We start from the raw sequence: 16,440 nt of genomic DNA on the forward strand, positions 1-16,440 counted from the left end.
AATTCAAATTCCCTCCCTGAGAGAGTTTCATATGGCAAAGATTGATTATGCAGAGAAATTCTTGTGTGTTACTTGGTTTAGTTAGTGACAATCCACTGGTTCCTGGAATTCTCCACAAAAAAGAATCTGGATGATTTAGATAGAACTCAGAGCAGAAGCAGTTACAGAAAAGGTCTGAATATTTGTTCCAACAGGAGAATGCAAGTCCAGCAAGGAAAAAAAAAAAAAAGAAAAAATAATAAAAAAAGAGAAGCAGTACCAAAATTTTTCAGTTGCAAAGCTATAAATAAAACTTGGGATGGTTTGCTGGATAAAAACTTCATGGGGAATGATGTCTTGTCAGAGACAATCTGCTACTTACATCCTCAGAATGCACTGGGTGGAGTATTTTCTTTAAGGAACTATTTTAACTATAAAAAAGGTAAAGAGAATTTTGTTTACAAAACCTTTTAACAGTTTATTTCCTATCATTAATTCCTTAATATATATATATATATATTTGAAAATGAGGATCTGACTAAATGAATCAGGACGTTAAATGATAAAAGCTGCGTCCATGTAAACAAATAAATAATTATTTACAATCTTTGGCAAAACAAGGTGAAATTTCATTGATCTCACTCTCTCACACACACACACTTGCAAAGGGAAAAAAAAAAAAATTAAAAGAAATTTTAAAACATCATAAATAATTTACAGAGCATAGGAAAATTATGATACAGTCCAAATATTAACATCTTCCTCCCCACACTGATGTCTCTCTCTGACAAAACAAAAAACCCTACACAGCCATAACAATCATTACATTTAATGAAGTCACCTTACCTTCTGCTTGGGACTCAGGGATACAATTTGAACCACCAGAAGTAAGAAACTGAAACATTCAAAAGCCTCATGAAGAGGATTTGGAAAAAACCAAAAACCAAACAAACCCACAACCAAAAAAAAACATTAAAAAAAAAAAAAATCCCTCACAATAAAACAAACCAGCAACAAAACAATTGAAACAAGAATTAAACAAACAAACAAACAAAAAAAGGTTTGATAATATGAACAGTATAAAATGTGCAATAAAGCCAGCAACTGTGGATTCCTTTCTAGTGACTACAGCAAGATCTATTTCAAGGGAGAAAATGGAGATGGAACATTTAGCTCACTGTGCCCTAGGAGAAGGCAGAGGTACTGGATTATTCCATTAGTAAACCCATCTATGAATAAAATATAACACCAGCACGTGTTCTTCTTGTGAACAAAGCTCATACAACTTAAAATAAAACAAAATGTTTAACATGTTTATACTATTGGATATCTGAGTAACTGTTGTATCTGTTTAGAATAAACACTGGTATCCCTTCAGCATTACTTGAGAAATTCTATATACAGCAGACATAAGTACTAATATAAAATATTAAAATTAGGTAACTGGATATGTGTTAAGGTTCCATTTATAAATTCCTTATTATTATTACTCACTTAACTTCAAAGCATACATGAATATAACCCATGAAACTATACTTAAGTGTATGCCATGCTTTGACAAGATCTACTTACTGTGATAGGCTTTTAAAAATAGCTTTAAAATACCATTTTTTGTGAACGTGCTGCTGATGTACTCTATGCCATGCTTTAAAATAAATTATCAGAGAAGGTGTGATACTCTTAATAAATACTAACAAATCATTTATAAATGGAACCTTAAATTCATGTCACCAGATTAATTCTTTTAAGTGGCATTGCCACCTTTTCAGAAACCCCCATCAGGATCCAGGATGTCAAAGTGCTTTTTGCAGCAGAGGTGGGAAAGTGGTTGAGGTTCATTTTGCTCCACGTGGTCATGGTATATTCTTTTATTACAAGAAAATGCAAAAGAGAAAAATGGAACAACTGGAAAGCATTTTTTGGAAGTCAGACAACAGTGATATCTCTGTAGGGTATGTGGATCATTCTTCCCTTCCACATGGGAGTTTCTGTATTGATTCTGTTTGGCCTGAATTGAGTCTCTACTAGAAAAAGCTTTTAAGTTGCAGATCTGACACTTCTTCCAACTGCAATTTTAATTATTGTTACTAAATCATCAGCTAAAGAACATCTTTTTGGATCAAGAAGTGTTCATTATTGACCTTTACTTTATTATCCAGAGGCATTTTCATGGGTTTTATAGATCTGGTTTGTGTGGCCCTCCACTACTTTGCTAAAATTAAAACCCAAAGGTTTTGTGTTACTGAAGACCAGCCCTGGTCAGAGCAAGGAAGTGTCAACCAATACACCTTAAAAGTTACTCAAACACGTTTTTCCTCACATTAAGACACTGACTGATAATCATCAACCCCCTCTTTCTCTCCATATATATATATATATATGTATATATATATAAATACATTAAGTAATTACATTTTTATATGTAAACGTCATTCCTTTAAAAAGACAAATAAACAAACAAACATGTTTTGCTAGTTTTTGCTGTACAAAAAAAAAAAAAAAGTTTTGCAAGGTATCAATCAGCTTTTGCTTCAGTGGTGGGTCAGATGCTCATGGTTGGGGTTCATGAATCCTGGCTGTCAGAAGGCACTTGGGTGGAGGGATGGCTGAGGCACTCCTGGAGTCAAGGAAGTACCTGGGGAGTGGTGGAGCAGGAGGACAGAGGACAGGAGGTACCCAAAAAATAAGAGACTGGGAGTACCAGGGTGTACTGAGGTGTCTGGGTTGCACAGCATTTACAGTACTTTGCTGGTAATGCAGCAACCATTGCTCAAGCATCTGAAAGAAAAGGGGAGAGGGGGAAAAAAGTTGTTAGTTGGGCTTGGTTTATTTGGTTTGACTGGAGGTGCATCGTGCTGTGGTATTAAGATGCACAAGGATTTTCCTGCAAATTTTTCCTTGTGTTTTCCTACAGTTACCAGGACATTTTTACAAGATAAATACATAAAAAATAGCTATATATAAAAATAGGTTGCTGCCTATACAGAGAGGGGGGCACACACATCTACATGCACCAATGTACCTGAATGTATTTTTAAAAAATCCTCTACATGAAAACCTGGGAAAACATTTTCTCTCTTTCAAACCATTTTAGACAAGGCCCTATAAAAATAAAAACAACATTTGCTGTCTCCTTGATGAGAGAGGGGTGATCCAGGAAGAGCTCTCTGCCCACAGGACAGCCTGAAAGAGCCCACAAAGGACAGGGGATAGGCAGAGAGAATCCAAAGCACCTCTGCCTCACTCAGGGATTTCCATCTCATTTTTTCCAGGTGGGGAGCATTAAACATCTGGGTTTTGTTATTCAAACTGAGATTACCATAGGGGCAAAGGGTATTTCAGTCAGGGTATTTCAACCAATGAATGGATATATCATATATAGATATAATAGCACAGGCTGCTTTCAGTAACTACTTTTCATTTCCTTGTTTTGTGTTTGCTCCAGAGGTTATCAAAGGCTTCAACATTTTCCAGACTTTTTGGAACTAACCTCTGCATTCATATTTGAGGTCAGAGAAATAGACCATCTCTTGAGAGAAGACAAAAAGCCCCAATCTTCCCCCAGCAAAGGTTGTATCATAGATTGGTCCAGAATCCACCATCACCTGTTTCCCTTCATACACTAAAACCCTGGAAAAGAAGAACACCATTTAAATTAGGCAAGGAAGACAATGCAGTGTCCAGCTTCCTAAAAACTGAAATTAATTTTAACAAGGCAACAGTCAACCCAGCTCCAGTGCAAGGATCACTTTTCCTCTCCACCTCAGGCCCACCTGGGCTGGCAGCCACAACACATTCATCAGAAGCAGTGCAGCTGTTCCAGGAGTCAGTTTCTGCACACCATCTGCAAAAGATTTCCTAATTCTTTACTCAGAGCAGTCATGTCTCCTGGAATGAACTATGTCATGTGCTTAGGATTCACTGATAAGCCCCTGTGTCCCTCTGAACTCAGAGCTCAGCACAAGACCTCACCACATCACTTTGCAAAGTTGTCTTCACAGCTTGGGAGGGGCTGAATTATTGAGCTTGAGGTGCAAGGGCCAACATCAGGAACTGGGAGAACCATCCCTTTAAGGTCAAACAAAACATTAACTGGAGACATGCTGGATCTCAGTTGCAGACATTTTAAGAGCTTAATGAAAGCTGGAAGGATTTGGGCACAGACTAATAAAAAATTGGAAAAGAAGGACAATCTGAGGTGGTTTTAGTCTGCTTTGTGAGTTTTTTTGGGTTTGGGATTTTTTGCCATGTTTCAGGAACCCACCTTGGACCCAAAAAATCTCTAAAGGCATCTCTTTTTTTTTTTTCCTTTCTGCCAGATCCTTGATACCAGTTCTTTGAACTTGAATTCTTCACTTCTCATGGGAGACCTTGAGACAGTCAAGGTTCTTTGGCTCCCACTCTCTAAAATAGCCTTTGGGGCAAATTAGAAGTGAGAATGCAGTCTGTTAATTAGAGCAGACTCTGAAGGAAGGGATTTTGGTCCTGCTGACACTGACAATATGGAAGTAACAAAAAGCAGGATGGCTTCACATGGGGTTGAAGACACTGGAACAATTTCCTGTAACTCAGGGGTTAAGGACAGATTTCTTCCAAGGCAGAAAGGTAAGTGCAGCCCCTGCTCTGCCTTGAAGTGTACATTTTTTCTGAAAGATGTTCAAAGACAAGTATGAAACTGGTCTCTGAGAGCAGTATTTAAATGATGGTAAAAACAGCAAAAAGGATGAGAGGGTTTTCTGTTCACCTACACCAATTGAAAGTAATTCTCCAAATTTCAAGAACTCAAAAAACATGGGGAAGGTTTAATATATTACTCCTCCCACCAAAAAACCCCACAAAATAAAACACAAAACCAAAAAACAGCTCTAATGATGTTGCTATTCTGTACAAATAAAATGGTTTCATTAGAATAGTAGTGAAATAGATTTTATATATTTATTTTCCACAAAAAGACCCTAAAGAATGAAGGAATTTAATGTTCTTGGCCACAGAATTCATTATGCTGTATTCATCTAATGGGATACCAGCAAAAATGCTTTGTCTGACACTAAGGAGATTCAGCAAAGAGAAGTGTAACAGAAACAAGAACTCAAGAATCAAGTTTCCTTTTGACCTGTGGCAACCACTGCTGTGCCCTGCAATACTTTGATACATAAAGCAGCTCTTTTTTTCAAGAAACAGCTAACAGCCCATCCTAATTTGTCTTTTACAGCCAAATCAAACTCCCCTGTTCACAAGCACGAGATCTGAAGAGGCAAGGTGCAGGATGTTAAAACATCCTCTACAGTTACAGGAGTGAAGCAGAAGATAAAATTGATATGAGCAGTCAATGCTCATCCTTTGAAACATCAGATAAACAGCTGGGCTCCAGCAAAGCCACAGCTCCTTGTGTGCTTCACAGATGTGCTCGTGGCTGGTTCTGCACTGCCTTGCAGAAGCCATGAGGGGAGGAGACAGGATGCTGCAGTAGACAGGCAACTGGACCCCTTCCCTGTGGCAATTCTGATGTTTCTAATTAATTTCATTCATCCAAATTCCAGAGGCTGGGGAGGAATCTTGTGTTCTGATCTTGCTTTGAGTTTCGCTCAGGAATTTTTGGTTCCTTTACAGAAAAGCTATTGAGAAAGAATTTTTTTTTCCCCCTCTTTAGCTGATGTAAATACTGAACAATCCAGGCTAAATTAAAACACATCTGAAAAGGAAAATAACTTATTCTAAAGATAACAAAATGGCCCCTAAATACTGGAACAAACTGCCACACAACTATCAGGATAATCAGTACTAAACAACAAAACCGATCACATAGCTCTGAGATCAGAGACCAGTTTTGCTACTAGAAAACAGAGACTCAAAGATTTCTTACTTTATTAATCCTGTTTTAGGTCTGTGAATCAAATGCCACCTGTAAGCAGTATAATCTTTCCAGCCAATGTTCTTGGGGTCGTGCCACAGAGTACGAACCTAGAGCAGGAATACAAAATCCTGATCAGAAACAGCCTGTGCTCCAGCAACTGCACGTCCCCTGCAGCAGCACCACAGGCAGCCAAACCTTATTTGCAGCAGAGCATAAAACTGAAAACAGCATTTAGCATTTGGTTGGATGATCAGCAGAGAGTAAAAGCAATGGAAATGTGTCTTAAATTATGGGTCAGTTCCTCATCTGGAGTATCATGCCCAGAATGACTGAAGAAAGAGCATCAGACCTGGCTCTTCTCTGGAAGTCCTGCCCCACTTTGCACATCCACCCCTTGTGCTGCCAGAGTCAGTGCCACTTTTTCTGTCTGTCCCCCACCAAAGGAGAGGGATTAAAGCTTGCACACATGTTCCTGCCTGTGGCCTTGCTCCTTTCAATGTCTGGCACTCAGAAGAGGTCTTTTTCCTGCACAGAGCTTCAAAGTGCAAAATTCCTCCCCAGGTCTGAAGCCCCACCATCCCCATTTCCAAAAGACACAAGTTTCTTCCATGGCTGGGCCCTATTTGGAACAGCAGCAAGTTTTTCCCTCTGTGTTTTCATTTCTTTTCTCTTTGGCTGTCACTGGCTACTGAACTCTAAACCACATTTAATTCAAACAATCTGGAATGCTGAAGAAGCAAATGCCAATAGGGAGGTCACAAAGGATTTGTGGATAACCGAGCCCTCGTACTCCTTTTTCTTTGGACAACACCACACCACATCTTTTAGAGATGCAATTTTTTCCATTCATAACTTTCTATACATGTAATGTTTTCTTTGAAACACAATGCAAATGTCATTATTGACACGAGTAATATGGGAATTAAAGAGAAGCTGATAAACATCTGCAAAAAGCAAGGTGAGGAAGGGAACAGTTGGAGAAACCTCCCTTTTTCTTAAACAATACCCATCCCTGGCCTGAAGTTTTAAATCTCTCACCTGTCCAGGGGTGTTTCCTGTGTGCCAGAGAGCATTTCTCAAGTGTTCCCCAGCACCAGTTGTTGAGTTGACCACTTTGAGTGACACCCCAGAGTAGCCATAAGCCCTGGTGGGTTTGTCCTCCCAGTAGGTCTGGGTCACCTGCTTCCACATCAGAACATAAAAACGACTGCTGGACTGGTAGCCAAAGACAAAGCCAGCGTAGTCATCATCACGGTCTGTGTTGACATAGAAGGTCCCACTGAAATCCACAGAGCTGAACTCATCATAGCCTGGGAGAGGACAAAAGTGATGGAGCATCAAGTCTGGCTTGTTTTCCAACACAGAAGAGCCTCAGATCTAGCCTGTCTTTTGCAAGGAGTCCTAAATTATCTTTTTGAGTTGCTCTCCCTCTAGGAAAGGAGTTATACTTGCTTACCTATTGCATGGAAGCTTCTGGAGAGAAATAAGGGATGTTGAAGAGAGCCAGCACTGTACTTGTATCAAGCTCTTCAACTGGGTATTTTGTGTATTACAGTGATGAGATGAAGATCAAAAGCAAACAGCACTGAGCTGCCTTAATTTGGCCACAAACACCATCCCCGTGTGTCAGCTCAAAGCTTGCAGCACCAAAAAGGTGGGTTGATCTATTTATTTTTTTTTTTTTCATTTTCATTATTTTATTTCTTTTTGCTCTCCTAATCACTAAATCACTGGTTACTTTTATAAAGCTGAGAGCTGATACTCACCCACAGCTATCCCAGGGTCAGAGTTGGCAGTCTGCACCAGTTCCTTGCCTTGGTGACGAATAACCCAGTTGGGATCAATCTGAGCTGTTCCCTTGGGGTCCAGGGGGACCATCTGGAACTTCCTGAAATCAGTTTCACTGATAGCATTGTTTTCAGGGCACACATCATAAATATCTGGGATATTGTCATTGTCAAAGTCATCTTTGCAAATATCACCTCTGCCATCACCTAGAAGCAATGTGAAGAAGCAGAATGTAATTGTTAGGAATTTATCCAAACTTCCCAAAGAGCTCTCCCACTGATGGAGGAAATTTGTGCTACATGTTTTTCTCTCATTCCTCAAAGAACTCTCCAAATCTCTCAAAGACCATTTCAAATACATTGGTGTTAACTGCAAAGTCATTTATTTAGACAAAAAGCCTTTATTTAATTTTTATTAAATAAAAAAAAAATTAAATTCTTTATTTAGACATTCTTTATTCTTGACTAAACTGCCCTGTCAGTGGTTTAGGCCAGTAACCAATCTGGCCCCAGCCTCCATGTGGCTTGAGAATTGGAGTGGGAAAAGTTGGAAGTTTGCTAGGTTGATGTGATTCACTAATCTTTGAATTACACTTTCAGATTGATTGGTCCCAGATGTGGCCACAACACCACATTTTAGTCTGTGCAGTGGGGATGAATTCAAACAGTCTTAAAATCTTCATCCTCCTGCACATTACTAAATCCTTAAATACAATGGAAGATAGTAAATTTTTTCAGACTTCTCTCTGTCTCAAGGTTCCCTCAGCAACATTCAGATGCTTCAGACTGCAGAAATGACATCTTTGTCACAGTTGTGCTGCTGCTCAACACTTTCACTGTGCTCAATATTTAAGGAAATATAGTTCCTTTCTTCATTTTTTGCATATTGCTGGGGGAAAACAGAAGGTCTGACCTACCTTGAATAGCAAGTGGTGAAGGGAAGCATCTAAAAAAATTCTCATTGCCACACAACAACAAAAACACTTGACACACTCTTGGCTTTTACAACAGACACCCCTGGATATTGCACTGGCAACAAATGTCTAACCAAAACTGCCAACTCATTTGTAGCCATCCTCAGAGCTCAGCATCTTTTTTAATTGGGAATTAACAAAATGGGAAACAAATATCATACACCTCATTCATTACTGACCTTCTGTTAGATAATTCACAAATGGAAAGGTAAATTACCAGGCCAAAGAAGCACAGCACTATCTAAATATCATATAAGCAGATCCAGAGAGGTGAATCTCTCTCTCTACTCTGCACTTGTGAGACCCCCACCTCAAACACTGCTCCAGTTCTGGTGTCCCCACCATAAGAAGGGCACAGATCTGTTGGAATGAGTCCAGAGGAGGACCACAAAGATGATCCAGGGGCTGGAGCAGCTCTGCTCTGGGGAGAGGCTGAGGAGCTGGGGTTGTTCAGCCTGGAGAAGAGAAGACTCCAGGGGGACCTTAGAGCTGCCTCCCAGTTCCTGAAGGGAACCTCCAGGAAGGCTGCAGAGGGACTTTTCCTAAGGGTGTCCAGTGGCAGGAGAAGGGGAAATGGATTTAAACTGCAGGAGAAGAGGTTTAGATGGGATGTTAGGAAGAAGTTCTTCAGCAGGAGGGTGCTGAGACTCTGGAACAGATTGCTCAGAGAAGCTGTGGCTGTCCCCTCCCTGGAGGTGTTCAAGGCCAGGTTGGATGAGGCTTGGAGCAACCTGGGCTGGATGAGAGCTTGGAGTGGATGATCTCTAAGGTCCCTTCCAACCTCAGCCATTCTATGATGATTCTATGAAGCATGAAGCTTTCAGAGCAAAAGCAGAATGAGTTTAGGAAAAAGGAAAAAAAAAAAAAAAAAAAAAAAAGTAGAGAAAGGAGCAGCTTTTAATATCTCAGACTTCCTGCAGTTCAGATATGTGGTAAAATGGCCTCATTTTCCTCCCTGGCAAGGAGCAGGAAGAACTCCAAATCCTGACCAGCTGTGTGCTCATGCACCTGTTTGTCTTAGTACTTCTTGGAGAAAGAGAATGAATTTCCAATTTTTATTCCTTTTGCCAATGTTAGAGGTGGTTTTTGAGTCACAGGAGCATCTAAATATTAACTGAGAAGTCCTAATGCTCCTGACCCCAGTGATTCCCTGATTTCTCAAGGGAAATGAGAAAGTGATGTTTACCCAGCAATGTCCAACACCTCTCTCCAGGGCCTCATCTTTCCATGCTAAAGTTCACATCTTCAAGAGCCTGGGAGCACCTTTTGGCTTGATTATTGCTTTTCCAAGATTTCAGTTTGGCCACCATGATAGTGATGAGCTAAAGTGCTTAAATTTACTCTTTTTGTGACTACTTTGGATATGAAAGCAGTCTCTCTCCCAAGATCCAGGTGACAGCTGACTACAACAAACTGTCCCAGTTTGGGGGCATCCTTATTCTGTACTATTTCTGAAATTTAAAGGCTATTCCAGAGGTTGGCAAGTACAGAGATACTGCCACTGGACTGAAGAGTTCAGTAATTTAAGAACTCCTGCTGACTACTAACCTGAAACCTCTCACTGCAAGCAGCTGCCTTACCAAGAACTCAGTCAGGGCTCAGGATTTTCTCTCTTTCTAAATTTACATAAAACTCTATTGTGTAGGTACTAAATTCTGCTTTCTATTTCTCCAACATAACCATGGAATGACTCCAGCAGACTATAAAACTCAGAACAGAAATTGCTTCCCTGTATTTATTGCAAAGGCCATTACTCCCAGACATCTTATGGCTGTTTTCATAGAATAATATACATCTTGTACTAAATTACATTTATGGTTGGGAAACTAACACTACTTCATTACTAAAATATTGCCAAATATAGAAAAAAAAAAATCTGTTTGAAAGGGACCAGCAACGTTTTACCACAGTACTGGAGAAAACAACAATTCTGTATCTATTTCTTAAACTGATCATCAAGATGAGTTTTAAACTGCCTATAAAACAAATTTAAGAAAAGCTGCTCAAAAATCTTTTTTCCCCCAGAATATATACATATTACTAACCATTATAGACCTAAAAACCTGAAAAAACAGTCTGGTGTTCTTGTTTTGAAAACAAAACAGCTTGGCTTTCACTTTTAAAAGAGCTGAAATTCAAGCTACTTGAAATATTTTCCTGAAGTTTTTTCCATTTTGAATGAAAAATAGATTTTTTTTTTTTCAGTGAAAACTAGAAACATTTATTTTTTTAAAATAATCTGGTGTAGGAATAAGTAAATGTGTTTTTTAGCCCCTGCCAAAAGTTTCATAATGCTCTAACTCTGGACCAACCTGGCCAGTGCAATGCCATTGAAGTCCACAGTGTCACAAATGTCAAAAGCAGCTCAGTTTGACCTGAAGTCTTTTTCTTTAAATACATCAGTATTTGTATAATCCAAAATGATACCTGGATCCTAAGATAACCAGACAAAATGACACAGTTCTTACCATCAGAGTCCTCCTGCCCAGGGTTGTATCTGAGGCGACAATTGTCCCTGTCATCTGGGACCCCATCATTGTCATCATCAGGGTCACAGGCATCTCCTTTACCATCCTTATCATGGTCAGCCTGGTTAGCATTGGGGATGTAAGGGCAGTTATCTTGGTTGTTCTGGTGCCCATCTTCATCTATATCCTCATTGTTGTCACACTGGTCACCAACAAGGTCATTATCTGCATCAGTCTAACAAAATAAAATCAAAGAAGTAAATTTATTATTGTTACTGAACACAAAAGCACTGATAGCCTGGTACTTAATTGCTCAACAGTTCTCTTCAAGACCATTATGACAACTGTGCTTAAAGCACAAGCATAACTTCAAACTCATACAGCTCCTTATTCCAGCATCAGATGTGGCTGCCAAGCCATTTTTCCAGGGCAGGTTTTTAGCCCTGATTTTCATTGTTCTCATTCTAGAGATCACAGGGAGGAAACATTTTCTGACTGCTTCTGGTTGCTTCATGTTATTTATCTGGCAAGGATAATTTCCAATTGCAAACCTGAGGATGTCCTCACTTGCTACAGGGGAAGAAAATAGTTCAGAGCCTTGTAGATGTATAGAAAACATCATCACTCCATTTTCCCTTTCTTCTGATGCAAAGAGATCTGACAGCCTGAGATGTGATGATCCACCTCTTCAGCAAACAAGACCTGGTAGCAATTCCTGTATTCTTTTCTCTGCCCTTTTCTGATATTACCATTAAGGAAAGTCTCTCATGTTTACCTGGTCTGGGTTATGCATCAAGGGGCAGTTGTCACACTGATCCCCAACTCCATCACCATCTGTATCACTCTGGTCTGTGTTGTAGACGTAAGGACAATTATCCCGTTCATTAAAAATGTCTATGAGGGATAAAACAACCAAAAAAAAGAATTAAGAAATCAGAATTGTACAGCAGCAGGCTGCTGGAGTAATCAGTGAAGAAGCAGGGCTCGTGATTGTTACAACATGGAATAGTGATAAAACTAACATTAGAAGAAATTATAGTATCAGTTCCACTTTGCTTGCTCTGAGAGCCTTCTACATGTATTTTACTACAGGATTTGGCTAGAGTAAGGGCTGATTCTCTCTCCTGATTTTCACCCTTTTTCACAGAGTAACAGATAAAGAGGTAGGATATTTTTCTTTTAAAATAATTTGATTTGGCTTTTCTTCCCTCACATTTTAAGGAAAGGCACAGAACACAGAGCTCTAGCACAATGGAGCTTCTGAAGACTTGTATAGAAACAACCTCGTTAATGTTCTGTTGCCTCAACATGAAATAATAACAAAAAGAAACAGAAATAAGGAAAGGATTCAAGCACCTTCTCCTAGATTGTATAGTTGCTGGATATTTGCATAATCTTCCAGCCAATAACCTCTGATTACATGTTTCTTCAAATGCACCACTTCCCCAAGTGCTACTGAGAACTACAGGATCAGGAGGATGAGAGGACTTAAAAAATGTTCAGAAGTTCAATTCAGATGAGCATCCAGAAGTTTAAAATGTTACTGAAGGAAATCCAAAACAGTTGCTTCAACTTCTAGTAATTCTGGCCTGGGATAAATTTGAAATGCTGTAGGGACATGATTTTTGAAAGACATTCAAATGCTTTTCCCTCTCCTTAATTCTGATCATAATGGCATGAACTGATAGATGAAATGAACACCTTTAGCAGTATTTTATGACACATAAAAAATGTGTGCTTGAATTCCTGTGGGCTTTGCAGCACATTCATAGAAAAGCAGATTAATTTCTACAGATATTGCCTTAACCACATGGATGTTCTGATGTTCTTTTCCCTCTCTAGAAAGGAGAAAGCCAACAGAAGTGTTATATTAGACCTTGATTACTTTGGAACAGACAAAGGAAAGACTTTTTGTTAAGATCACACCAGTAAAAGACAAGCTGTGACTTATTCTTCAATAATACCCATTGTAACCATTTAGGGAGAGATGAACTTCCCTTTCTTCTGCCTTTTTTAAGCAGCTAAACCCAATTTTTTCCCCTGTAGAAAAGCAGGTAGCTCATCTCCCTCTGAAAACTGGAAGCCTACCATCTCCATCAATATCCACAGCACAGGAGTCCCCTTCCCCATTGTTATCTGTGTCAATCTGAGCAGGGTTGTGGACATAGGGACAATTGTCACAGCGGTCACCAACTTCATCCTTGTCATAATCAAACTGACGAGGATTGAAGAGAAGAGGGCAATTGTCCTAGAAGGAAAAAATGGGAGATTTCAGAATATAAATCACAACTCCTGGCTCTGAAGTGACAGCTTGTCTTGGACAGAAGCAAAAAGGCAAAATATTAATCCATTTTTTTTTTTTCTGTGGACAAGCTGTACCTACACGCAGGGTCCTGAGGGTCACTGGGTAGCATTTTGAACAGAGTCTGTACTCATATTCCAAATTAAGTGTATCACTGGTACATGGGATTAAAAAAAAAAAATAAATCATAATGTGCTGTCAAATCAGGCCAATTTCATATAATTAAAAAAAAATGGACAGTTAATCATTAAATAATTAAAAAAAAACCAAACTAGAAATGGTACTCTGATTTTTTTGGAACAAGTTAATATCAATATTCTCACTTATAAACCACATATTTTGATTGACAAGGACTGACTTTTTGGTGGGTGTGTATTATTACATATAATAAAAGTTTCAAAAACCAAAGTCAAAATTAAATACTTTCATTGACCCAAAGTATTCTGTCCCTGAGACCATTTTTTTTTAGTGGTATTTTGGAAATTTCAGTTTAGTCCCTAATTTGGAAGTGTGCCAAAGCACAATCCTCATGCCTCACACATCCAAACTACACATGGGCTTTTGCACAAGCATGAGGAAGTACTCAGTGTGGAAAGCAAAGAAGGGAACAAAACCAAAGCAGTGAAAGTGGTGGCTACATCAGCATCATGGAATATGAAAGGACTTTATTTGGAAAAAAATCTTTAAATAACTTCTTTTCTGCTAAAGCAAAAACTGTTTACTAGAAAATATTTGGGTTTTTAGCCCAGCAATTTAATTCCTCAGAAATACATTTTATATACTCAACCAAAAGACAGAGGCAAACCAAAATCTTATATTGCTCATAAAACTGAACTTCTGTCTACAGTTTAAACTAAACCATATTATTTTATCAAATGCTCCTTTGTTTTTAGAGAGTTTCTAAGTAGAGGCTCCCTGAACACAGTTCCAACCCAGCTTTAACCATCTGAAGCTCAAGAGGATCTAAGGCTCCCCCTAAAAGGAATAAAAAGAGGATTAATAAATTCCTAAACCCAATCCATTTGTCCTCAATGTGTTCAGAAAGACAGGTGAACCCCCTCTGATGTAGAGACATAATACTTCTACATCCAATTTAATAGACCTGTCATTCTCCCACTGCAAAATAAAAAAAAAAAAATCCAATACCCCCTTCTATTAAATTGTTTTCATTTCAGCTGAACCAAGCACTGAAGCAAAGAAGATAATTCAGGCCCAGGTTCCCCAGGCTGCTTTTTTCTGCACAGTGCTATTCTCCTCACCCAGCAGACACCATTCAGGGAAGGCAGTGGGGAAATGCTCAGCAAACTCTGAACAGCAAAGCTCCCCTCTGCTGTAATGGTTTTTCTTAAAACCACATATTTGGGCCAAATGTAATAAAGACACAGAAATTCAGCTTACTTTGTCATCTTCCACACCATCATTGTCATCATCCTCATCACAGGCATCACCTTTGCCATCCTTATCAAAGTCTTCCTGGCCAGAGTTAGGCAGAAGGGGGCAGTTATCCTGACCAAGAGAAATAATCAATATATTATGTTGACATTCTATGAGAACATCTTGCCTGGGCAGCAGAGTAGAAAGGGTACACTAGAGACTATTAAAAAAAAAGAAAAATCAATCATAAATACTCTCTGTAAAGTGGCTGTTTGCTTGCTGCCAAAGATAGTAGCTCATTTGCTGCTTTCATATTGTAAAGTAAGTGAAATGCATCTGCAAATCATTCCATTTCCCAGCTCTCCCTCTGTTAAAGAGATGTTTCCAGTAAGTTTTAGATGAAACTATCAAGCAGAGAACAAACACACCACATGTACATGCATGCACCCTTTTATCAAGTTTTTAGAGACAGCTCATGAAGTGTGTTTGAAGATTAGATAGAAAAGGACCAGGTTTGGTTGCCAGAAAAAGAATGATGCAAGCCAGAAGATGGTCCTCAGAAATTATTGTTTATATGGGAAGTTACTGGAATGAAGTAGTTTTAATGAAGAAAGTTTTAAAAAACATGCCTTTATCCTGCTCTGAAAAACAGCACCTTTGCACTCCCATGCTCCCAGGGATTTGAAAATAAAAGGTAAATAAAGCTCTATTTTGTATCACAGCTTTGCAAAGAATGATTTTTTTAAATAAGCAAGTCTTAGGTTACACTGGATGAAATAAGAAGTGCAATAGTTTGCCAAAGTTTTAACATGTATTCATTTTTCATACACTGAAATTAGATAAAGATGTCTAAGTCTACCACTGGCTACCAACAAATATATCTGTAAAACCCCACTCTGCTGTTCTCACTTTTTCCTCACATTCTGTATCAACCTCAGACCAAACCTGAATCTGCCAACAGAGTGCAGAAATACCTTTTTCATAACACTTAACCTAGGAAAATTCCCATTACAGGAGGATTCCTAGCCCTATTTTCAATCTCAGTGGTTCTAATAGTATGGATAATTGAATATAGAGAAGGAAAAATCTGTGATAAATATCAAAATGCAAATGCAACTGCAATTTCTTTCTGGTACTAAATACCTGTGAACAGCCTTGACTGTCCAACTCAAGGCTGGTTATCAGGGATACAAAAAAATACAAAAAAAAAAATAAATCTTAAAGCAATGAAATTAAAGTTTGCTCAATCACTTTTTCTGTTTGTTTCTTCATGTTTGTCCCTATAGTCTCCAGATTTGAGTCAAAATTCATATAAATGAAGTAGTAAGGTGGTAACCTCAAGGGTAGCAAGTTCATATAAAGTGGGGTAGAGAAGACATCCTACCAGTGCACTCCACAAGTCTCCCATGGGGTGTTAGAAAGAGGACTGATTAAACAAAACACCTTCCACCTGGAAAAAATCAACCTTGAGGCAGAAGGCCACTGGCAGCTAAAGCTTTTTTGGTTCATCTACTGAAAAAATTCTGTGTTGGTATGACCATTTTTATGGAAAAAATGCTACTTTCACATGGAAGAAAAAGAAATTTACACTGAAAGGTAGAGCTGAGGTTTCATATTTATTATTATTGGCAACTACTTGTTTTATTCATATACCTTTGCTTAATAAGTTACCTTTTCAACCATTGCCAGCTCAAGGAAAGCA

The 16,440-nt window shown here is 38.8% G+C and overlaps 1 protein-coding gene across 1 annotated transcript in view; it reads right to left on the reverse strand.

The window, feature by feature from the left end:
- Window positions 1–431: 431 nt before the first annotated feature.
- The window catches only part of THBS2 (thrombospondin 2), a 35,208-nt gene continuing 19,199 nt past the window's right edge, over window positions 432–16,440 (reverse strand). The window contains exons 14-22 of the mRNA XM_071738896.1: window positions 14,763–14,870; window positions 13,151–13,310; window positions 11,838–11,956; window positions 11,063–11,297; window positions 7,600–7,827; window positions 6,872–7,143; window positions 5,843–5,940; window positions 3,470–3,609; window positions 432–2,757 (exon numbers count right to left, since the gene is read on the reverse strand). Coding sequence (XP_071594997.1) covers window positions 2,750–2,757; window positions 3,470–3,609; window positions 5,843–5,940; window positions 6,872–7,143; window positions 7,600–7,827; window positions 11,063–11,297; window positions 11,838–11,956; window positions 13,151–13,310; window positions 14,763–14,870 — 1,368 coding nt within the window. The 3' untranslated portion in view covers window positions 432–2,749. The remainder of the gene's footprint in view (window positions 2,758–3,469; window positions 3,610–5,842; window positions 5,941–6,871; window positions 7,144–7,599; window positions 7,828–11,062; window positions 11,298–11,837; window positions 11,957–13,150; window positions 13,311–14,762; window positions 14,871–16,440) is intronic.

Source organism: Heliangelus exortis, chromosome 3 (assembly GCF_036169615.1).
Source record: "Heliangelus exortis chromosome 3, bHelExo1.hap1, whole genome shotgun sequence".
Lineage (NCBI taxonomy): Eukaryota > Metazoa > Chordata > Aves > Apodiformes > Trochilidae > Heliangelus > Heliangelus exortis.